At 40.3% G+C, this 24,474-nt stretch overlaps 2 protein-coding genes and 1 long non-coding RNA gene across 6 annotated transcripts in view; 1 reads left to right on the forward strand and 2 right to left on the reverse strand.

The window, feature by feature from the left end:
* Window positions 1-4,115, reverse strand: part of LOC138911382 (uncharacterized) — a 28,087-nt gene extending 23,972 nt beyond the window's left edge. The window contains exons 1-2 of one of the 2 annotated variants that reach the window (XR_011416944.1): window positions 3,297-4,115; window positions 2,932-2,990 (exon numbers count right to left, since the gene is read on the reverse strand). This is a non-coding gene — a long non-coding RNA (uncharacterized lncRNA). Of the gene's footprint in view, window positions 1-2,615; window positions 2,991-3,296 lie in introns of those variants that run through there. The other variant, XR_011416943.1, reaches the window with a different exon arrangement.
* A 2,233-nt stretch (window positions 4,116-6,348) lies between these two features.
* Ebp (Ejaculatory bulb protein) lies at window positions 6,349-7,230 on the reverse strand. The gene is made up of 2 exons (XM_002048927.4): window positions 7,142-7,230; window positions 6,349-7,082 (listed from the first exon to the last, which is right to left on the reverse strand). Exons 1-2 carry the CDS (start codon window positions 7,154-7,156, stop codon window positions 6,483-6,485), a joined length of 615 nt encoding a protein of 204 aa, XP_002048963.1. The 5' UTR covers window positions 7,157-7,230; the 3' UTR covers window positions 6,349-6,482.
* Window positions 7,231-21,790: 14,560 nt separating this feature from the next.
* Window positions 21,791-23,909, forward strand: LOC6627118 (mitochondrial sodium/calcium exchanger protein). Of its 3 annotated transcripts, none has more exons than XM_032437420.2 (5): window positions 21,791-21,957; window positions 22,008-22,253; window positions 22,304-22,934; window positions 22,999-23,532; window positions 23,599-23,909. In XM_032437420.2, exons 1-5 carry the CDS (start codon window positions 21,896-21,898, stop codon window positions 23,836-23,838), a joined length of 1,713 nt encoding a protein of 570 aa, XP_032293311.1. In that variant the 5' UTR covers window positions 21,791-21,895; the 3' UTR covers window positions 23,839-23,909. The 3 variants fall into 3 exon arrangements, with proteins under 3 accessions (XP_032293311.1, XP_032293312.1, XP_002048961.2); XM_032437421.2 differs by having other exon boundaries at window positions 21,797-21,957; window positions 22,013-22,253; XM_002048925.4 differs by having other exon boundaries at window positions 21,797-21,957; window positions 22,036-22,253.
* Window positions 23,910-24,474: the final 565 nt, after the last annotated feature.

A 24,474-nucleotide genomic window follows, 5' to 3' on the forward strand; every position in this document is an offset into this window, starting at 1 on the left:
ACGGCAAGAGGTGTGAACAAAGCTGACCAAACATACCCCGACGGGCGACTAATTTAAAATTCAAATTTCGAGTGCGCTCAAATAAAATGCATTTAGCGTCCGTAATTGATTTGTTTACACACACACAACACACGCGACTCGAGTCGACCAACTGACCCAACTGACCAACCGAAGGGACAGATAGACAGGCAAACAAACACAAACAAGGGAGTTAAGTACAGGAAAGGGGAGGGTAGGGGCTGCTACTGACCAGCGGCTAGCTCCGACCCGACCCTCGTTGTCAGCGTTGCCCAGCGCAACAGATGCAGATACAAATCACTTAAGGTCCGCTCTGCTCCGGTCACTTGATGCGATATGCAATGATACCTTTTTTTCTGTTCCCTGAGGTCAATTATGTTATTTCCGGTTTCGTGTGGTCAGTCAACAAAAAAATTCAATAGTGGACGAATAGATATTGACCGACTAGAAAACACCCTCCACCTGGCAACATATATATACATATACATATACATATATATGCTTGTTGCTATACGCTTAAGCCAAGGCTGCGCTTGTTCTGTATTACACTCTATGAAAAACTAAATCTTAAGTTAATTCTGGATGCACTGTCCGATTACTATGAAGCTTTTATTGACTAATGGTCCATGTTCTAGAGCTTATATAAATCTACCAAAAAAAATATGTAAGCCTAAATAAAATGCATTTTCTGGGCTTCTTATGCTGGGTATCAATGCACTGATGCACATCTATTCTCAAATACTGTTTATTATTATATTTAAAGTGTACAGGGTATTAGAAAAAATGAAATTGAAGTGTCATGGTCAAGTGGTTAGATCCGTGCCAAAGTGAGCCCCAGGGCATACACAACCCACGCACATACACACACACAAACTCAGTCACGCACACAGACACACATAAGCAGGATTTTGTTATTATATCTTTCTCGATTACACAACCCAAATAGATGGCAAAGTTGTAATTGAATAAGACCTAGCGAAGCCTCGGGAAAGTCAGGGTGTGGTCAATGGGTCAAAGGTGTGTCGGCATATGGAATTATATAGCAAACATATGATGAAGAAAAAAAATGTGCATACAAACGAATTCAAGTGGATTTCATTGCTTAAAGTTCAGTAAGTTGAGCTTTCTTTTTCTTTTGGGCCATGTCTGGCAAGCGAAAGAAATTTGGAAACTACCCCCAAAAGTAATTAAAAACATGGTCGTCGCTGGAGACGCCGACGCCGGCGACGAATGTTAATCAAAACGGAATATAGAAAAATACAAGAAAATTTCTCCGAGCAGCAGCCGGAGCAGGAGCAAAACAGCAGCAGTCAGTGCAGAGTGCAGAGAATAGACAGAGACATTGTCCTTGGGGTATAATTTCTTTTAAATTTCTACATTACGCTTAGGGGAACTATGGGACTGGGCAATCGGTAGTCCGAATTCCAGACGTGGGTGAACAAAAGAAAAATTCTTGTTAATTACTGGGTGAGAGTTTGTAGACTATGAATCTATATTTAAGAAATTAGGCATGGGTTCTACTAGTTAGATATCTGAGAAGATTTGAGAAATTTCGCGAATATAATAAAAAACAGCTCATAAATAATTTTTAAAATTATTTGAACAGATTTAATGTATATTGTACATTTCTTCTGTTTCAAATATTTTATATGGCAAATACTTTTGGAAAGACCCTTTTTTATAGACAACAGCACAACAGCTACTTAATTAGGAATCATTATATTCCACATTCCTCTTTGCTATTCTAGACTATTTATAAAAATTTTCAACAAATTTATTGATATCATTAGCGCATATTATTAACATAGACCCAAATGTTGAGCATAACAAATAACTGAGGCATTAATTAAACTTATCGAACAGGCCAGGAATTTCGGGTCCTGCATATGGATGAGTGTTTCGTTCGCGCCAGATGACGCGCAATTTGTTTGTTCGAAACAAAAAATTTTAACAATTTTTCATAAGATATCTTTGACGAGAAATCTTAAGAGACAAACAACTGAAGGAAACGCGGCAAAAAGCGAAAGGATACGCACAAGCACACACACACACACACACTGTAATGGTGGGGAGGTTCGGGTTCAGTTTTTGCCTTTCGTTTGGCCATCTACCAAAAATAAAAACAAACGGCCGTGGCTGTTGCCTAACCGGGTGCATAGGGATTGGAGGTTCGCACTTCTTGCTAATACTCGGACAATAGCTCGTCGGACTGGTCGGGGTTTTTTCCTTTCCCTTTTGCACTTACCATAAACACATAGTTTAAGTGCGATCAAAAAAAATAAAAAAAAAAACTTATTGATTTAAGTAAATCCATTGAAACAAAAAAAAAAACCGGATTCTAGTATGGGTACCATTAATGTGTTCCGACCGAACACCCAAATTCAAACTATTCAATTTCGCGTAAGTGAGAGAACTAAGGTGTTGATCGTCTCTCTTTCTCTTTACCCTCCCTACCTTGACAAGCAAAAAAAAAAAAATGGAATGTGGATGCTTGTCCCTATTTCAGGTTCTTAAACCATCACTATAAATTGCAAGCGGCTAACATGGGTACTTGACAGATAAAACAATTAATTATGGAATTAGGATATCATATCATATAAGCTAATATAATTCGTTTATTCACGCATTGTTCAATTTTGTTGCCAATTAATAGCAAGGTGAGTATAACTCTATTTACAAGAAAAAATATACAGTTTCCAAACAAAATTTGAATCCAAAGTTAATATGATGAATGAGCAATAACTAGTTTAAATCCCATAAAGAAATTAAGGGGAAGGAGAAATTCACCAACATTATCTTGAGACTTGACGGATAGTAATTAATTTACCGTCTTGCTAAATTAACTGCATTTAAATGTTCATGTGTGTATATAATTACATATATCTATAGGCATTGGTTTAAACTCTTACTCACGCGATATCCTTCGAAGCAGACGTTGGGCCCAATGTATACGACGATTATGATCGCTGTTGCTAAATATTACAAAAGAAATTTATAAGTATATAAACACATGTATATATATATATATATATATATATATATATGAGCAACGGTCAAGGTCGGTGGTGTAGGAATTTCCTCTCGCTTTAACTTATTTAGGCATATTCATTGCACATTTTGTTTTAAAGAAATTAGTAAAAGAAAAAAAAAATTAAAGGAAATAAAAATTAAAACTAAGGATCTATTAGCCGTCCATCTTGGCAACGTTAAACAATTAATGGAATTATATGGCAATGCTGCTAAGCAAGCGAAAGGGGTACACCAAAAGTAATACAGACTCGGCTCCTTTGTTACTCTCTGCAGGTTACACTATATGCTTAGTGCATGCGGTCCCGATGGTGCTGCATAAATAGTAAGCGTTTCACCCGCTTGACGCCGTTTTCCGAGGCTATGCCAGATGTTGTTCTTCGCAAGACAGCGGCTGATAAGTAAAATAGCAACAAAATTGGTTCTGCTGGGTTGCTAAGTGCGACACGTGCTCTTGGTGTTGCCCTTGTCTGGTCCGATCTCCCCCTCTGGTAGTGCCGACTAGTACGTCTAAATCTAGTCAACTGAGCAGGCACGGAAACTGTGGAAGCCTTAATTAGTTCCAAGTCTCAACACTAGCACATATAAATACCTTTTCTTTAAGGGTCACCCCGAATCACAATTAGGTTAGTGGGTCGAGTTGTTATGAAGGTTTTTGGTTTCTATTAGCGTACCAAAAGAACACTTCCAAACTGTACCACAATTGCAGCCTTGGTCGTTGATGTCTTTGCAAAAATTATTTGCAAAGAAAGAAAAAATGTTATGAACTTAACTCGCACGCGCTTCAAATATATCTGACATGCTGAGCTGTACTTTTAACCTTTACTACTTCCCAACGACAAAAAAAATAAGGAAGCTTTCAAAAGCTCTACATCACGCGATTATATTTTAAAACGGTACTATGGCCTGATCTTATCACCTTTTTCCTCTCTATTCGCCCTATTCGGTTGCGCATGCCCTCAGCTGTGCAATAAACGAAGAATTGGCTTCCAGCGCGGTCGGTAAAGCAGTAACTAAACTAGAGCAGCTGATCAACAAGCAGATTCGTTTGGGGAGTGCAAAGCAGCCACTACAACACACACACGTATACATAAATAGATACGTATATATAAAAGCACACGCAAATGGAATGAGAACTTATGTACAGGACGTAAACGCGACTTTCATGCGTGATGTGCGTGAAAATTTCCCCTCTGTGTAAGTGTGTGCGTGTGTATATACAGAAGGTAAATAAGGAACAGCGAAGTCTTTCCATTTGGGGTAGCGTTTCGGCCAAAAGGGTTAAAAATCTGTGCCTACGCGAGCAGCGCTCAACATGCGTGAGCCGTATGAATGTGTGTGTGTGTGTCTGATAACAGCGTTGCCAGCTTGTCAGCAGAATTATCTTTTAGAGCGGCAATACTTGGCAAAGAGGACAACAATGGAAAACAAACAAAGTCATTTACATAACTAACGAAGTGGGTGAACAAAGCTGCTGGAAGAAGCCAGAAAGAGAAAGTGTGAGTAAAGAGTGTGGGTGTGGGGTGGGGAGCTGCAGGACGAAAGGATGTGCATGAGGATGGCGCGTGTTGGCGGTTTGTGGCTAAGTAAAATGGCGACCGGCAGGCAACTTAAATTTTATGTGTCAATTTTTACATTTTGTGTCATCTTATCAGGAGCAGCAACAGCAGCAGCAGCGGGTACGGGTAGTCGGAGAGGAAACGTGGGATATGGAGTTGGAAAAGGGGCTCTAACCATCATTAGGTATTCAAGCTGGCAAGTAAAGCCTTTCTCTCAGCTAAGACGCATTGTTGTTGGCCATTCACAGTGCTCATAATGAATATGATGGGTTTTATCAATGCGGTTCAGCATGGCGAAATTCAGCGGGTTGTCCGAGTTGGTCAATGGGGAGCAATTTTGTTGGCTAACATTGCAAAAATTCTTAGAGCCTAGCCCGCTGCCCATTTGACACAACTGACGCCATAATCTGCCCAATTTCTGTGGCATTTAGAAACTTAGTACTTTGCATAAACCATACCATTAAAATGTTAAGAAATTTTCTTTGTCAGAGCTTGAGATGCATTTAGTATATCCTTTCTTCAAATGATATTATGCCCGACAAGAGAATAAGGCGAATTTCTAACTGCATTGACTAATATTTATATTTGAAAATCATGAATAGACCGAAACTGGACATAGTATATATAGACTGTAACCAAACCGATCCATTTTGTTGACCTCAACACCAGTTGGTTGGCCAAGAAGGCAACATGCCGGAGACATAGTTGATCCCGCCTAGGCTCCTACCCACAAAGGATCGGTGCACGGATAGGGATAACCCTGGCAATTGGTAATGGGCGCAGGGCTCGGGTTCTGTGGAGTAAGTCCGAACAGCTTCAACCAGAATTGATGATTGCCGTGAGCAGTGCCCATGAGCAGAACCAGCGACAGGATAAGGACCTGTCGGTAATCATATATTATAGAAATCAGCCTGTTTACTGTACTAACAATTCACTTACCAATAGACGAATCATTTTTAAAAGTTTCTTTAACAACTGAAGCTTGTAGACAGAACAAGTGCCGTTTGCAACTGATGCTTTTGGATAGAAAAACGGCTCTATTTAAAGCACCCGATTTTGTGTTCACAGTGTTCTCAAATTAGAATTCTGAATGGAAATACGCAAATATTATTTAAATATCACAATTCGTCATGGGGCTAGACCTTACAGTCTGGCATCGCTCGTGTGCGAGCTATGACACCGCAGCTAATGAGATCTGCGAATATGTGGAAAATGTATATACACTATCCAAATCTTCTATATCGCATTTCTTGGTAAGTACATAGGTTTCTTTTTGAATGCCTCATAACTATTAGTATTATGGATACAATATACACAGTTCGTTAACTTGGACATTCTACAAACCGTACAGTAAATTACGGGATTCTTTTTTCAGTTGATTTAATTACTTGCTCAACCTTCAAGTATCAGGCTTCTGAAGCATTTCCCAAATTATAGACCAGATTTAGTTAGCCCATGAAAGAAATATATATCTGTGTTGGTTCCTTGTTTTCCTTATTTCTTTGTTCTTCTTATTTTATAGCGGAGCCATAAGTTATAAGAAATAATTTGAATTCCAGAAACTTGTATTATTGAATGCATAGAATTCACCGCAGAACATAGTAGTTCTTACATTTCAATAATAAATATCTCAAATCCCAAATTCAGAAACTAAAATATAATTGTTGTCTTAAAAGTTTATTGTTTCAAAAGCACAGTATATAATATTTCATATCTTTTAAAGAATATAATTCAAACATCTTAATTAATTGTTTTGAAATCATATAATAATTCATATCTTTTAAGGAATACAATTCGACATTTATCAGCATTTCACATTTTCAAACAAATTAGCGTCTGTTCCTCTGCAGTCCATCCATCTTTCTGTCAATCAAGGCGCTAACCCATCGGCCACCCAACCTGAGGTCTATTCAACCCATTAGCCAATCCGCCTGTGAATCCGTTATCCAAACCGCCAACTGAACCACCAGTTTGTTGTTCATTGCTTTCACCATTTAAGCCGCCGCCATTCGGATTGCCTTGTAGTCCATCAGGTACTCCGACTCCGTTGTTAGTTCTCTCCGGAGAGATACCGCCTGGTATTTGTGCTTGCTTCACTCCAGAAGGCGGCTTGTCTCTGTTGTCCGGGCCAAATCCTCCGCGTGCTTGTGGCCTTTGATTGTGAAAAAAGACTAGCGAATCCTCGCCAACATATGCCGGATAGGGTCTTCGGACATGTGAAACGCCCAGAGGCGATTGGGGACTCTTTATAATCGTAATCAGATCGCTGCCATCTCCCACCTCAGCGGTGACTCGTTTACCAGATACATGTGGGGGATCTTTCTTATCGGACGACGTGCCCAGAATTGAATTAATTAATTTTATGGGTATCGCCGCAAATGATCGAAAAGTATGCAAAGATTTTTCGGCCTCATCCAGGAATTCGCTCAGATCTGCCTCAGAGCTGCCACACAACAAAGCCAGGGACAGAAAAAGTATCTGTTAAATGTGAAAAGGCTCAGAGATTCGTATCGGACGACTTAAAAGATTCGACTTACAACCAAACGTGACATGACAAAGTCTATACCTTAAACTTAGAAAATACCTGGAAAACTGTCACGCCATTGCGACAACTGCAGTTTATATAGCAAAACTAAGTCTATAATTAAATATAATAATAATGCAAATGCAAAGCTAAAAGTTCAGCATAAGGTGAAAACGATTCTCAACTGGCTTCAACTTCTATTAATACTTGTAACTTTTGGTATCTTGTGTGTTGCACGAGCATTTAAGATAAATGGAACTTTATTTTATGTTTTTTGAACCGAACCTTTGCATTCTGGGGATCGTTATGAAGAACACAGTACATACCTAGAAGCATTTAAGAAATTTCATGTGGATCCTTAGAAAACAAATCCCTATAGTTTCAGCCAGAATATATTTGAGTTTAACAAGATCTTGAATATTTCTTTCTTTATATAAACTCCTTTAACATATTATAAAAAATCCTTATATATTATATGCTTCTATAGTTATTTAAGCGTATATATTATCATTAAATTTCATATCTAAGAGAAAAATAAGTTTAAATTTGTATGAATGCGAATTAGCTATTTATTTTTTAAAATTTATATACAGTCCGAGCTATTGATCACAATTATTTCCCGAAGGTATTGTCATTTTTCAATGCTCATTAATGACCTCCAAGTCAAGTTTAAGTTGGAAGTCAAATTTATCGCCGATTAGCTCAGCATCTAATTAATATTATAGCGGCGGGTTCTAGTCTTCGGCTCATCGGCATGTCCATTGTTACCGTCATAAGCACTCGAACTTATGTTAAATCTATCGACCAAAATTCCAATGTTATCGTCGACCAGATTCCGCACAGATTCTGCAAATTCTGTATTTGACAGTGCAATCGCTTCACGTTCCAGGCTTAATAAAAGGCTAATCGCACCGCCCAATTGCTTGACAGCAAAATTGACACGCTTCATTAATTCTGCATTCAGGACCTCCTTGTTAAGCGAACCTTCTGTACTTGACGACAATTGTTCAGTGAATTTAACATGGTTCGTAGGCACCGATTCGGAACTCTGTTGAGCTTCCTGTGCCGATGTAGGGACCTGACCTATAGCATTTGCCAAAGCCATATCCATATAAGCTGAACTGAGCAGCATGCCTATGAGAATGATGGGCAAAAGCATGTCTTTACGGAAAATGGTTAAAGAACTGCTGAAACCTGCAGCCAACAACATGGGCAGCACCTGCAAAAAGCTTAGCGATTAAGGGAATCGCTCTGTTAGAGCTCTTTATCAGGCGACTAACAATCAAGCTATAATAATGCCACTACGAAGCTCTGACAACTGTCACTCCAAACGGGCAACTGCAATTTTTATAGCAGAGCGAACAGCTGATTTTATGACGAATCGTATGTAAAGATCGCAGGTTCAGGGGTTCGGCATGGTGTTAAAACTTTACATATTTAACTGCGTCATTTTGCTGAAAATGTTACTTGGGAAAAACAGATGATCGTGACAGAATATATGAGTATTATTTGTTTCTAATCGAATCATTGTTCATTGTTCATGTAAAAAAAATGTATAAACATAAATATATTTGATGGCTGGAGTTAATTAAAACTCTTTCAGTATTAAACTTCAAAGTTCGAATCCAATTAAAGAGAGTTCAGGACTTTTATATACTTTCTATATTTACATCTTTATGCAATTTCAACACAATGTCATAATTTATTTGCAAAATTTTTAGCAGATCTTTCTCTTTAGCGCCTGTTCGAAAACATCGTTGAGTTATTGGCTTAAAATCCGTAATAATTCTTAATTTTCAATACTTTTGGCATGTTATGCAAAAACAAGAAAAATTGCGCATTATTAATGGAGAATACTTGTAAAGCGGAAGCGGAAATAAACAGGATTTCAGCAAGGCAAAGATAAAATATATATAGCGATTGTCCTGGAGCAGGGTTACCCCAGATGCTAGATTTGATTTATAAATACTCGACATGAAATTTATGGAACGTGAATGAAAATGGCGCACACGACATCCAAAAATTGAACACATTACGCATTTTCAGATGCGAATACAGAAATGCCAGTCAACCCTTGGTGCAAATGCTGTCAGAGTTTTGTAGCAAATTTTTTGTGTATTGGGGATATATGCATATGAGTTTTTTTCGTGCCACCAGAAGTTGCCCTTGCCAGAGGGTGGCCGATGCATGTGAGGCTGGAAGGGTTGGCTGCAGGGGGGAAGTTTCGATTGTTAAAAAAGAAAAAAGACGCCATCTTCAACACTTTGCCAAATATTTTATTATTTGTTCACAAATGGGCAATTTCGAACACTTTATGCCTTTTGCTGTTCATATTTTATGCGCTGTCCCCTGTGAGAGAGTAGGCGAATATATAGCTGTTGCGCCTTATTTGATTGCTCAGAAATTTATATGCCATTTTAAAAATTAACGACCTTTGACTGATTCGCGCTGATACACAGACAGCATTTGCTTTGGTTAACAGGGCGTGGGTGGAGGGTTACCCGTATTATTGCCAGCAATTTGTACAGCGCAGCCATTAAACAAGAAAATTTAGCCTTTTTTTAATATTTTTAAATATGCATTTCGCGTTTACTCCATGCAATATCCCGTTAAGTGCGTCATCTTTAAAGACTCGTGTGGCAACGCGTATAAAAAACTCGGCTATAAACTCCAATGTTGTGTCGTTAGCTAGACGCTGCTGTAAATGAGTAAGCGCTGACTCATGATTCAATTTTAAAGAGCTGTAAAAATATGTTTTCGAAGCCCAAAAGGTTATTAAATATGTTGCAAGCGCGTTAAATACAATCTAGCATACTATCAAAATAGGTAACAACTTGGCAGATCAATTTAGAGTTTTTGATTCTACTGTGAAAAAAAACATTGAGCAGAAAGCTTGCTTATTTTTTGAACATATTCGACAGATATTCCGTATATTTAAATTCCTTCTTACTAGTTCCCTAGTTTAAGGTAGCGTTAGATCTTAAAGTTTATCCAAAAAGTAGCAAAAACTTCTTTAAATTCAATATATGCCAGTCTTTGGCGTTGTCAGCATTGAAAGTTTGCGCTGGGAAAATATTTACAATCAGCACAGCGGCACTTTAAAGGATGCTTCACAGCGCAGGACAACCGAAAAAATAACTCAAATACAGATCGAACTGAACGCGAGTAAATACTCTGAGGCGGGCAGTTGATAGGTTTGGGTGAGTTTGTTTTGCTTTTTTACGGTTTTACAATTTCGAATAAAGTCCAAAAGCGTTGGAGGGTTGACAAACTGCAAGCAAGATGCGATTCACCGCGGCCCAAAGTCAAATTCAAAGTTCAAAGCGTAGACAAACCAACGGAGCGGGGAATACTACCAAGCTGGCGGCGAGGGTGGCGGGGGATTACAACAAAGTTTTGACTTGAAGTGCGCGAGGTTTTCACTTGAAAAGTGTTGCTTGAGATGCTGCCAAAGTGGACACTTCCCCCCTTCGACCGGCACATGCCTTGCATTTGCCTTTGATAAACATGAACACCTTCTCAATAGGTTGTCACTGAACAGGCAGGGAGAGGGGCAGCGGGGAACAGGGAACGGAGCGGTTGTCATTCAAATGTGTTTTTATTGATGCGCGCTTGCGGCGCCGGATGTGTTGTCCTTTGGGTTTTCCATTCTAATATCCGCCGGTGATAAGCTGAATTATTGACTGCAAATGTCCAGAGCTCCAGAGCTCCAGAGCGCCAGAGCTCCCTCCTTTGCCTCGGTACTTGGTCAGTGTCCTTCCTCGTTAATGTGGGCCGCCAGCGTCCGTGCTTTTTATTTTCCGTTCCTTTTGGCTGTTGATTTGATTTGGGCTTCTCTTCTGCCCACATTAAAGCGCCCACACAAATGCGTTGATGCCATTTTGGGCCAAAGAAATTATCTGATAATATTATTTCATACCTCAGTGCGACTTTTATTGACTTGGGGGGTCAAGTTGTTCGGAGCTGTTTAATATACTTTATATGAAACTCTTATCTATGTTAATTTTCAATGTATTTACTGCTAGCAGAAATTACCCTGCGTCGCCTGGGTTAAATGAATAAAATAATATTATACAAGAATGAATTTCAGCAGGCGACCTCCCACTCTGGTTTATGAAGTCCGAAACTAGGAGAAAGCTTTTTTACGTTTAAGATTTTATGATTAATACTTGGCCCAAACTAAGGCTCACAATACTTGCTAGTTCAATAACTGAATTAAAGTGCCATTAGCTCCATTAGTAACATGAGTATTAGCTAGTCGGACTGCTAATTGAAAGTCGCTTATCATAGCGGGGAGGGGGCACACGCATATATCATAAAGTCCAGACCAGTTTGTGGTATCCTTTTGCGGATGCGACCAAAGTGCGAGAATGCGTGTCGTATGTAAATTAATACAAATAAAGACAAACAAACGCAAAAAGCAGAAGCAAGAGTATGGGTAATTTTCCAATGGCCCAAACATGCAAAGGACACCGAAAGGACACATAGCACAAGGACACAAGACACGCACACTCACAGAGCTCTGCTGAAAAGCGAACCAAGTCTCTCTCAAGTGCTAATAAACTACATGCACATCGGGAAAGCGCGTTAATAATTTATGTGGACTAATAGACGCCACTGGATAAACATCATATGCAGGACATAAGGCCACTATATATGGTCGGCAGGGGAAGGGAATCCTCGCCTGTCAACGTCAACCCTTTTACTTTTCTCGACCCAAAATAGTGCACAAAATTTATGGGCAATTTCGGTAGCTGTTGTTGGACTCAGCTCAAATTTACCTTGACACTATCTGAACCGATATATCTATATGGGCGAGCGTTACTTTCCCTATTAGCTGGGCAAACAGTTTCATTCTCAATTTTGTTAGCTTGTTTGCATATCATGAGCGACATACACACACACACACAGAGACACACACATATACAGCCAGGGTACGTGGACGTAATGTCCTTTCATTGTTTGAAATTTAATTAACAAAAGGGTCAATTGTCGCGTGTGGGCGGAGAGTTCAACTCACGCCTGACCCCGCCAACACGACCCCCTGCTGGACAGTTGGTAAACAATATTTTTGATTAATTTATGAATATTCGTGTGAAATTTCATTTTTTATTTGTGTGTATTTTATTCATTTGTTCTTTTCTTTTATTATTTATGCCTGCATGCAGTCCAGTTTGCGTGCTGGTCAAGAGCCGAGCTGCTGCTCATAAAAGTTCAAGTTTAACGAGCGAAATTTAGTAATTATTCGAATTATACTTTTATTGTGCCTAATTGTTCTGCATTAAATAACAATATACTCATTGGTCTTTAATGTGAAGAGTGTGATATATGAGCTGCACTTAGTCGAGGGTGTGATTGAAGGGCTGTTTTTTACACAGTTTATCGTAAATTTAGGCAAGAAAAATACACAAATCCAAATTCAAGAACTGTCTAGTTTCAGTCTTAAACTCCTAAATAGATTATCACAGCATAAAATCACAAGTCATATCACATTCAGCATCCCTTGGGTGCCGCCACTCCCAGCCCAAGCCAAGCGACACCTCTTGACCGTCAAGTCGAGCCAAAACTATTTTCAAAATCAAATTAAAAGTGGAAAACTAATTCCCACACATGTTCTGAATGTCATGCCTTCGGGGCCGAACTTCCTGTTGTTCTGTTTTGTTGCGCCCAACCATTTGAAATAGTTGACAAAGTTTCGCACAAAATAATAAAATCAATAAATTGCCTCGTGAACTTTGTTGACTTTAAAGCAGTGTTAGGCAAGGTTTGCGAAATTGAAATTTGATTTATGTTTTGTCTGACTTTTGGACTTTGTGTCTTACATAATTTGAATGGGCTTCATTTCAAATAATTGTTTGCACTTAAAAATAATATATTTTGCAACCCTTTTAAAAAATACAAAGCGAAGTTAAGTTAGTCTTAATAAAAGCTGACATAATGGGAATGTTTGTAAGTATTTTGATTTGGCACTTATTTAATATTAATAATAATAATTATTATTGGACACATCAACCTTAATCGCCTGCCATGTAGCATTTCGCATGTTATAGCCAAGCGACTCGAATGCTATTATTATTACCTGTGCTGTCTGTGTTTGTTCTTTCAGTTAAGCACCTCGCTGCGGTGGCTGGCATGAATTTTTTATGACATTTTTGCTAGTGAAACACTTCAAAGGATGCACTACCCAGTGAAGCATAAGGATAACTGACTGCCCAGGGACAGGAGAGTAGCGAGGAGGCGAGCAGAGGCATAAAGTGTCGACAAATATTGCAGTCAAGTCAAGGATGCTGCAGATAGTTGTGTATACTGCCAGGGCTGGGAGCATGAATATTAAATGCGCAGGTAACAGCAGCTAGCAACACGTAAGAGTACGAACTGTCCAGGCAATTGTGGAATATGTGCTAAACTGTCAGTAATTGAAGACATGCAGAGAGCACTTAAGCACAGACCCCACAGAGCCGCACGCCCGCACAACCCGCACCGCTCTTAGCTGCCCAAAATGGGACACAGAAGAAGAAACCCAACTCGACGTGCGCTTTCGCCACGGCAATTAACTTTACAAATCGCATGTGAGCCTGTGATTAATTATTCCAAAACCGGACACTCCAGCGGCGGACAGTTAACCCATTTTGGCCTGAAAAAGGGTTGCACTAACAGCTGCACAGCCCTATGTGGCCGGGGCTGGGCGTTTGGCAGTGTGGGAGTCTGGAGGGGGGAGGGGGTGTGTATATTTTTGACATTTCACATTTCGGACCGTCCCAAAAACGTAACGTGATGAATGTTTGCTCATAAGGCGTAAATTGAAACTATTCTTGACCAAGGACTCGCAAGTCTGAGTACGATTTCGAGACCCATTTTGACCACATGCCACTTAGCACATGTTGGCCGCCCCGCCCCCTTCGCCCGCTTGGTATTGCTTTTCTACACATGCTGCCAAGTTGGGGCGAGACTTTGGTCAGTTTTCTTATCGCCTGGGCACGATGTTTGGCATTAATTTTGATTTGGTCAACACTTCATTAATCACGCCCCAATGCAAAGTGTTACCAAGGGGTTTCTTAGACCTACACACACACACGCGCACACACATACTAATCTCCTGTGGTCAAAGACATGTGTGTGTGTGCGTGTGTGTGTGTCGAATGTTTTATTGCAGCCTTATCGCTTTATCAAACATACCGAAATGAGAACCTTTTTCCAAGGGGTTTTCCTCTCCAATTCAATTTCTATTTCAAGACACGCACACAGCATCCGGTCGTGTTTTAGGGACTCTTTGGCATTTGCATATGCTGGCTGCAGCTCTGCTTATCCTGCTGGAGGATCGCGTTGCTTTCACAGTCATCAAATATTTAAATTTTCATGCTCACCGATCCTTTCAATTCGGCTCACAACATTATCCTTGGCGCAAACACATATGCCAGCTGTTTGCCCATAAACCCAAAAAAGGGTTAAAGGGGTTGCTTTTGTTCTGAGGAGCATCTCTGGTAGAGTGACAGAGGCTGAGCCGAGTAGCTTATGATTTACGACTAGACGAATATTTCTCATAGGGACTGAGGGTTTAAGAAAAATTAGTAGCATGTATTTCGGTTAGATAGACGATAAATAGTTTAATCAATTACCAAAAAATACCATGCCAATTAGTTCACAGTTGATCAAGTTACAAGAACTTGGACTGTGGGACGTGGTCTTTTTATGCTTCCACTAAGATTTCCTTGACTGGAGAGACTTAACTCACACTGACTTGCGATTAAGCGACCCGTTGTCTATCCCATTCTAGTATTTCGAGAACCCCAAAAAATTGCAAGCAAATAAAGAAAATAAGAACTCAAAACGCGGAAAAACTTGTTTTGCCTCGAGCATTAAAAACAAGCACAAACTTAATATGAATGTGGTTGTGCGTGTGCTCGTATCCTTGCTTATCCTTTATAATTTTCACGGTTTGTTGTTGTTATTGTTGCTGCTGTTGACGGCTGATGAAGAGCCACAGCAGCTGCTGGGCAGAACAAAAAAAAAACAAAAAAAGGAAAGAAAAGGTTCCCCTTTAATATGCAAAGCAACTGCCTTAGGTGCCACGACTCGATTCGAGGAGGAGGCGGCGGCGCCTCGAGTTGAAGCCAGTCTTCGTAGTTTTGCTCAAGTTGAGTGGCAAAAAGTTAATGGATTGTTATCTTGCGGTTTCCTCCGGCTCAGCCGCTGCTGCAATGGACTTTCCTCTGCAATTAAAACGCGCACTTCACATTTTAGTGGCTGTGGCGGAGGGGCGGATGGGCAAGCCTCTTGTGCTTCGTTTGCAGTTAATGAAATTGTTATAAGTGCACTTGCAGCCATAAAATACTCAAATACATCCCGCATAATCCTGGGAGCAGCTGCTAGCCAAGTGGTCGCCTCATACGTAGCAGCAACATATTTCTGCAACATGTCTACAAAAGTTTTTGGCTGCCTCTTCAGTGGATTTTTTTCTATTTTTTCCTTGGGCATGGGAAAGTCGCCAAAGTTTTTGCCACATGAGCTGAGGACCGAAAATATACAAAAAAAAAAACTTTGCTTTTATTTGCCTCTGGCGCTTTTTGCAGTGTTTTTTGCGCAGCATATAAAATCAACAGCCTCATTATGAGCTGATTATTGTGGCATCTAGAGACTGCTAGATAATTGATTTAAATGAGTTTCGCAGTAGAAATATTATTTGCGCGCAGCAGCCAGCTGCGGGAAGTGCCCGCCGCAAATCACCCACTTATTAAACATAAATTTAAAACACAACCAAACAAAAATCGATAACCTACATTTTCAGCATCGAAAAAGGAACTTCAGCTGGCAAGAATAAAGCCCCAAAAATAAAAAAAAAAATCCACATAAAGAACAAAGGCAAGAACAACAACAATTAAGGTTGAAAATATACATTCGTATAACAACCCTCAATTACGACAGCGAATTTCTCTGTGCTTTCGAGCAGCATGTGTATTTTTTAATTAGAACAAAACGAAGCGCATAACAGGGACAAACAGGACGCAAAGGATATGCTGACGAGATGCGAGCATATCAAACTTGGCGCTGAAGAAAGTAAGGAAAAATGTACATTTACTTCGGCAGGTTTACGTTTTGTAAATCATGCATAAAAGTATATTTGAAGATGCGGAACATAGCTTTAGAAATGATAATCTATTCTTTATACTCTATATTCTATATATAACATACACATTCTCTATAATCTCAAGAGAGCGCTTTCTCGGAGCAACTTTAATTCTTCAGCTATTAAGCGACATAATTTATGGTCTTTTAAAACAAACCCAGTCACATAACTCATCCATTTGATGGCTGTTTGTATGAATGATGCGTGTATTTCTGCTTTTCTAGGTGTTTTCACCAGCCAAACAAAGTCACGTGTCCTTTGACAACATGTGAGCTTTTGCCCAAGACCCGTAGGATATTAAGCATTTGCCTTGGCAGAAAACTTGAATTGTGCCCCCATTGGCCCTGTCACTGGCTATTGTGCCGTGTTTCTTATATATCCTTGGTTTGGCTTGTTGTTAAAAGGGTCCTGTTGAATGTTGCCTGTTGTGTGTGTGTCCTGGTCATGTCAGACGCATATGCTAATTAGGCAATTAATATTTGTGGGCGAGACAACTTAATTTATAGACCAAGAAAGCATATTTCTGTTATGAAATGCGATACTTTCGTAGCATGTCCTTTTTAAGCATCGAGTCCTGCCTGGATGTGGTGTGAGTGTGTGCGTCATGCGGCAAGACAATAAACTTATCACATGCCGCCAACACTGGCAGCCCCAAAAACTTTTGCAACGAGTTTGATTTGCGGTCGTGCCCCCAGCTCAACCAACACACGCACACACGAACATACATGTCCTGGCTGACTGTCAGAAAACTGATATGCGGCTCAGTCCCAAATGCAAGGCCTGCGTATTATTTAAGCATTTCATCAGCTCCTCGCTCCTCGACGCACAGTCAGCAATAATATTTTCTTAGACAGTATTTTTGACTGCATGCCACGCATAGCTTGCCACAGGTTGGGGCCGGATGCAGGGTGGCAGGTGGTTGAGGGTCCTTGTGGTCACCCGCTTGCCTAGTGGAGCATGTGCAGCAAGATGTTGGCCAAGATGCATGCACGAATTCATGTCTAGTTTCTACAGGCGACATTTCTCAGACGACAGACAAGGATTGAGCTGGAGTCGACTTGAGTTCAGTTGAGTTGGGCTGCGGTTGCTCAACAGATTTGATTAAGTTTGTTTGCTTAAAGGCTGACAGCCAAGTGGGCAGCCGGGAAATATGATACGTTCCTCATAGAAAACTCACAAGAATAGCCAAACAAAAGCTGAAACTATGAATAAGATAATTTAATGTAAAAAATATACAAAAAGTATGCTTGGAGAATAAAACAAAAAGGCTGAAATAGGGAAGAAAGAAAAGTAGGAAACAACTAAAATCATTGACAAAGTTCACATGGAAGCTGATTACTTAATTATTAAATGAACAACATTAAAAATTATTTGAAAAACGTTTGTTATGCTTGAATATTCTCGTGTATTCAAAGCTTTGCTAGTTTTTGGGTTGGAAGATTTTCAAACAATTTTTTCAATATGTGCTGTAAAATAAAATGCGATCACAATCTAACGACACGAGTCGCGAAGTACAAAACGAATATGCTAAGACAATCTATTGAAGACTTTTTACGAGGAAGAAGACTTCGAGCAGAATATTCTGTAGTTATAAAAATAAATGCGGTTAAGGAGTATAGTTATGTGTTAGTCTAGTAGAGATAGAGACGTTTAATAAGCTAATCAACCCAAAAGAGTCGATAACGGCCGTGAATAAAATTTACACCAATCATGGTTTTACGATTCATTAATGAAGGAAGAAGTCGGGAGAAGTGTGATGGATGGATCACAACTAGACCAGATACATGAGGCATAATCTAGAATAGGTCTTACCAAAGATATACAAAGGGTCTTTGTCGTGCCTGGATCGTCAAACTCCATTGACCATCGCTCGCTAAGAGAATTAATACCTCGATACCAAAGAGCAAAGCTTACTTGCTAGCAGGCTTCTTAGATACCCTTGATTCCCATAAGTACTTCACTTCAGTTCTCACCCGAATTAAACCATCAATGAGTCTTTTTATAGCTGCCGGAAAAGCTGCTCAGTGCAATCGGCTGCTCAAAATTTGCACACGGAAGTAAGTTAATCGCAAGTAAAATAACTCTGAGCAATTTTGTGCAGCTTTCCCAAAAAAAAAAGTTGCCATAACGTAAGGTAAACACACGCCAAACTCTGAACGGTGAACGACGGTGCACGGTAAACTTTTCCGTTCAAGCAAAGTTCGTATTACGTACATGTAATGTGGCAATAAATGTTGCGCTCGATTAAAAAACCATTGCATACTTTTTGGCGCTGCGGCTTTACGAGCGCACAGATACAAGATACGAGCAGAAGGAAGAGCAGGCGAACAGGCGGAGGCTTTTTTTTTTCTTTTCGGTCTGAAATCTGTTGTGCCAACAAAATAAAAAGAAATTGTATAAACTCCAGACGGGCGGCAGCGTGTCAGCTGTGCGTGTGTGTGTGTGGGAGCCGTGTTGTTAACGCGTCAGCTACAAGACACATCTTGCAAATACAATACGAATACACGCCCCTCACTCCGCCGCCCATTTCTACTTCTCCCCCAGCATGTGAAAAGTTGGCTGCTTAAGTAAGTGCTTGCAATGTTGCCGCAAGACTTTGCAACCGACGATTAACTGAAGCCGAAAAACTGCCTTGAGATGGAAATTCATGTGGGCTAGATGTGGAAATCAGTCGAGTTAAGCCTTGAGATGTAGACGCAACTAAAGACATGGCAAGTAAACGCTTCTTTATGTACAACTTTTATTTAATATATTCTTTTAATCTGTGTTTTTCTTAGCTCTGATATAAATACATTAAATACATAGATACCGCATGATTAACTCGGTAAATTGAAAAGTCAAATTAACAGCTTCCTTAAAGTTCAATGCTTCAAAAGTTTAAACAGTCTCTTGAATAAAACTCCTATTTTAAATCTACTTTATAATTAATCATCTTTAAGTAGCACTCCTAAGCTTCTAGTTAATATTTTTGAAAAATGCCGCCAAGAATTTAATATAAATCTTAAATATTTTACTGCAATTTGCAGCCGCATTTGTCTCTCTTCAAAAATACAAATTGTATCTCAATCCACAAGCGCCTCACGCTGTTGCTCTTCCAAGTGCATTCAGTCAGCACCCTGAATAGAATTGAATGCCCTCGGGTCCTGCACACGCCAAGCGCTGCATTTACCCCTCCTGTGAGACCAACAAAGGGCAAGCAGAGCCACAAGCATACATATGTATGTACAAATGGAAGTGTATAAACATGAGCATGAAAAGTAAATGAAAATGTCATGCAACCAATTGGCAACACCGCTGACCCCTGTCCAGGGCAGGGGCAGGACAAATGGCAAATGGCCTGAGTGCAGGCGCGTGTCCTGCTTGGTGGTTGCATTCCGTGCAGGACTAAACGGCAATTGTACAGAGGAGCGAGCGAGGACACAAGCATATGTATGTTCCCTCTAGGGGAATGAAACCGGTTGGCCGTTCGGAAACCGAGGTTCTAGGCACACGCGTCGAACCGAGCCGGTTGGGCAAATGACCTAAGGTCAGTTTTAATGTTGCGTTAAATTGGATAAGGCTCATTTACAAATTGATCAACCTGGGCTAATGGGTTTACACTAATCAGGATGCAGGAGCAAGAATGAAGCTATTGAAGTGGTCATTTGATTGCCCAACACCGCGGTTGGTGGTCAGCAAACGGAAGTCGATTGTTCGCCGTGTTGTGACACATGTTTAGCGGCGGGTTAAGTGGACAATGGACAATGGGCAAGGGGCAACCGGTTTGCAATAATGTTGAAATCCACGAAGGGATCTTTTGGTCTGTCCCCCTCTACGCGCAGCGCTTAAAGTAGCTAAAGCCAACGAGCTGGCAAAAAAAAGTTGAAGCATAATTTCGGCAGACCTCATAGAGTAATCACTGAGACGCAAGCGTTACAGAAAACCTGGCGAACAGCTAGAAAAAAAAACCACAAAACAAACAAGCGAAAAGCAACAAAAAGTTTTTAAAATCAAGAGTGACAGACTAACGTATACCCTGTGCTGCCTTGACATGCTGGAAATTTAATTCTCAAAGAACTTTAATATATATGTTTTACAAAAACCATAGCTTAAGTAAATCCCACTAAAAATGCCTTCTTTTTGGGAGCAAGTAGAAGTGTTGTTCGACTAATTATATATTTTCTTATCAATAAACTATACTTACACATAAATGCCAAGCGAGAGTTATCTAACTTGCGATATATACATAAAAATCCAAGACTGCAAATCGATATTTGAAGCATTCGAGAGATCGTTTCGTTCATACAACCGGACATACTGTTCGGAATATCTAAAGCTTCTCCCATTTTTTTTTCGCCTGACTGAGAAGTGCAATATACCCCTTTTTACCCATTTTCAATGAGTTCTGGTTAACGCGAAAAAAAAGCGTAAATGCAAATGGGCGAAAAAAAAGTGCGCTGATACTTGAGAGCCAAACAAAAATCTCTGTTAAAATTATATTTTATTATAAGAATGAAAATAAAATTATAAAAGTTTTCTCCTTTTTTTTATAGCTTAGCTTTGTTTTCGGTCTCTCGCTAATTTTTTGTAGCATTTTTTCTTTCGTTTTGCGCGCTTTTTATTTCAGCGCACATTTTATTTGAGCGAGTTTTAGTTTTCACTCATTTATTTACACTTTTTCATGCTTGTTGCTAATTAAGAACACGTAAACTGCAAAATTTCTTTTTTCGGCTGCCTTTCGTAAAAAGTGCGCTTTAAAGATGGGATGTGTGCACAGCATGAGAAAGGTTAGTTTGAGAAGAGATTTAAAAAACAGAAATTTATTGAATTGAGGCTTAGGACATGGCTTTAATGGTGAGTTCTATGAATCTTGGCAGTCAGATCTAGAGAAAGCACCTTAAAGCTCAGTTTCGGTACTAAGAAAAATTACTTTGATCAAGCTGGAAGTCAGTGTAAAGAATTCCTAAAGTATATACTTTCCCTGTTCAAAGATTCCTGCCCCCGACCTTTTCCCAATGGTAAGCTCTTATAGCAAGTGCATGACCATAAAGACGTAGGGGTCGCTCTCAAAACATGTCACAGAGGTAACCAACATCGTAAAGAGCAAAGCCAAGTGTTTAAGCTGGCTTCTCAGCCCCAACAAAAAACACTCGCTCCAAAGGTCCTTATCTATAAGGTAGTCCTTGTTTCCTGTGTGGCGAAATGGGTTTACGGTATAAGTGCAAGAATGGTATATTCGCACACGCAACATCGCAAAGGATCTTAAGGATCTTAATGAAAGATACCACCCTGGAGTCCTACTCAGGAGGCGAATAAGAAGGAGGCTTAAAAAGGTAGGCCCCTTTAGAGCTAGTCGATCGACGTCTTTATTGTAGCATGCAGTCCCTTAACAAAATAGTCTGACCCAAACAAAATTAAACTATATTCTGTATTTGAAACATTTGGGATACATAAAGTACGGTTAAAGAAAACCAGGGAACAATTAATTTTAATGTGATATTAAAGGGTTTCATTTACCTATTTTACATATCTACCTTACAGTAGGATCAGATTCAGTTGAGACTCAGTCACACATGAATTCAAATAAAAAGTCATTAATTTATATTTTTACATCTGAAGGCAACTCAAACATGTTCGATTTTGTGCCCATTCAAGACCCTTTAAATGACGATGAAACACTGCGACGCGCGCGGCGTCACATATCCTTCCTCAGAACATGGAATAAGGTGAGTAGACAGCCGGAGCTAGGTATATGCATATATATATAATATGTCAGCCAAGATTTTGCTACAATATGGAATCAGATGGAATGTTTCTATCCGGAAGCTCTGCAGCCGAACAGCACCGAGATGTGTGAATTCGTTAGGAACAATCCGAGCTGCACCTATTTTGTCTACTATATTGACTACCTGAAGCTGCTGTTTTGCACCTTCAACCTGAATTGGGACAGTTGCTATGTCTTTATGGTGGCTTTGATCTTCGTGATGCTGTACTTCGTGCTCTACATGATTATCAAATACTTGTGAGTATTTCCAATTGAAGATTGACCGACTGATTGATACCCCCTTCCAGCTGTCTGCCCAACTTTATGGCAATGATGGAGATGCTGCCCATATCTTCGTACACATATAGTTTTGTCTACTTTGGCAGTTGCCTATTTGTGCCCGACTATCTGAACTTTTGGCTCAGCTGCCCCTATGAAACCGTCAATGTGGCCAGCCTGATGTTCACCAAGGCAGTTGGCGACATTCTACGTTTTTTTCTGCTCGGCATGATGATGCTCTGCATTAATGGATATCATGTGCGCAGCGTGCTCTGGTGGGGCAATATGTCGTTCATTTTAATAGGCTATGTCTATTTGTTTATGGTTGTGCGTCTCAAATACGATCTGTTTGGCGCCTTCGATTTGGCCTACGATAATGCGCATCTGATGACACTCAACGCGTGGGCATTTCTGTTTGTGTTTAACCTCGTTCTGCTTCTGTCTATTCTCCTGTCCTACCACAAACGGCGCCGCCAATTAAAGAAAACAATTAGCAAAGAGTCGAGCGATTCAAAAGACATCTCAAGTCCAGCCAGTGAAATGGAAGATGTTGGCAAGCCACCTTTGCGCGATGATCTCAACAAATTCCAGATCTGGTGGGGCACTGTTAACGGCTATGCGAATATGAAGGAGCACCACAAGATCATAGTTATATGCTTTGTGAGTCGAGCTCTCCAACCTGCTGTGCCTAATTAATCCCCAGAACTATTCAACTGTTCAACAGACGCCGCTATACTTTTTGCTGGCCAATATCGTACCCGTTATAAACAAGAAACGCCCGATGTATGGCTGGTGCAAGCCCGTGAATTGCGTCAGTTTTCTGGTATTTCCCATTATATTTATAAACTTGATGCCCGATCCGAAGGCCTGGTTCGGAGTGTTCGTGATAAGCTGGATAATGGCGTTTATGGTCTACATCTCAACCCATTCGCTGCGTGAGCCCAGCCGTGCGGCGCTGTGCGTCTATTCCATAGTGGGCATGGTCGTGTGCTCCGTATCCATGCAATGCCTGATCGGGGAGATTGACAACCTGGCCTGGCAATATTTTAGCATGCGCTTCCATGGCATGTCGGATCTGATCTGTCTGATGTTCTTCAGCAGCGGCGAAATGCTCTGCGCCACCGTATTTCTGCATCATCTCATCGCTCACAACTTGAACGATGCGGCCTACGGCGCGGTCATGAGCCTAATTACTCACACCGTGTACACAGCTCTGCCGCTGCTCGTCCTGCACAATTGCTACACGCCCAACACCTATGTGAGTTGAACCCTTGTTCCGCATTTGTGCAAGGGTATTCAAATGGGTTTCTGATTTGCTTTACAGATCATGGAAACCGCCAAATCGGAGACATGCTTTAACTTCTTTTTGGTCATCTTTTTTGGTACACTCTTTCACGTCTCGATGAGTGCCAACGAGTTTCGCATGTCGCTTTTCTACTATCTGCTCATCTTCTGCAGCTCCTTTATAGTGTTTCAGATGGCCGCCTACCGCGAATGGGTGCATCCTTTTGGTGCATTGCACACCATACAGCCGCCCAGGGAGACACGCAGGCACTGGGCTTAAATTGAAACCGATTTGTGCATTTATCAAAAATTTCAGGTGCAAGAGGTGTAAATAAAATCTTTGCCAACCGATTTCCATCTAGTACACATAGAAAATCCTCGCATCTGATTACAGGATAGCCCCCTATCACTAGCAGAATGCCAGCCAACTCTAGTCACGTTGAACAAAAGCACTTTTGTGCTTAAAACAGGACTCAAAAATAAAATCCGAAAGCAGCAATTGTTGCATTGCCTGCTTGGGGGGTTGTCAGCTCTGTATTTGGCTGGGCAAATGTGAAATTTTTGCGCCCGAAACGAAATTGATGAATTTTCGTTTGTGGCCATACATTTTTTTTTTTTTTGGCGTTCGCGTTTTAGGGTGTTAGGAGTAGGTAGTTGTGCTTGAAAGATTTTTAGATTATTAAAAAAATTGTTACAAGAGGCAAGCTAGACTCCTACAGGATGCCTTGCGCTGGCATATTTTGACATTTGCTAAATTAAAGTGAGTTGCGATTTTGTCCTATCTATCCTTTCCGTTTTGCCTTCGCTTCCCCAGCTCTTGTTGATGCTGTTATTGTCCCGGCACCTTTTACATTACATATTAATTCATGCATAAAGTGTGAGAAAAAAGGAATTGCGAAATCTGCGCCGACAGGAC

The sequence above is a fragment of the Drosophila virilis genome, chromosome 5 (genome assembly GCF_030788295.1).
Source record: "Drosophila virilis strain 15010-1051.87 chromosome 5, Dvir_AGI_RSII-ME, whole genome shotgun sequence".
Taxonomy (NCBI): Eukaryota; Metazoa; Arthropoda; class Insecta; order Diptera; family Drosophilidae; genus Drosophila; species Drosophila virilis.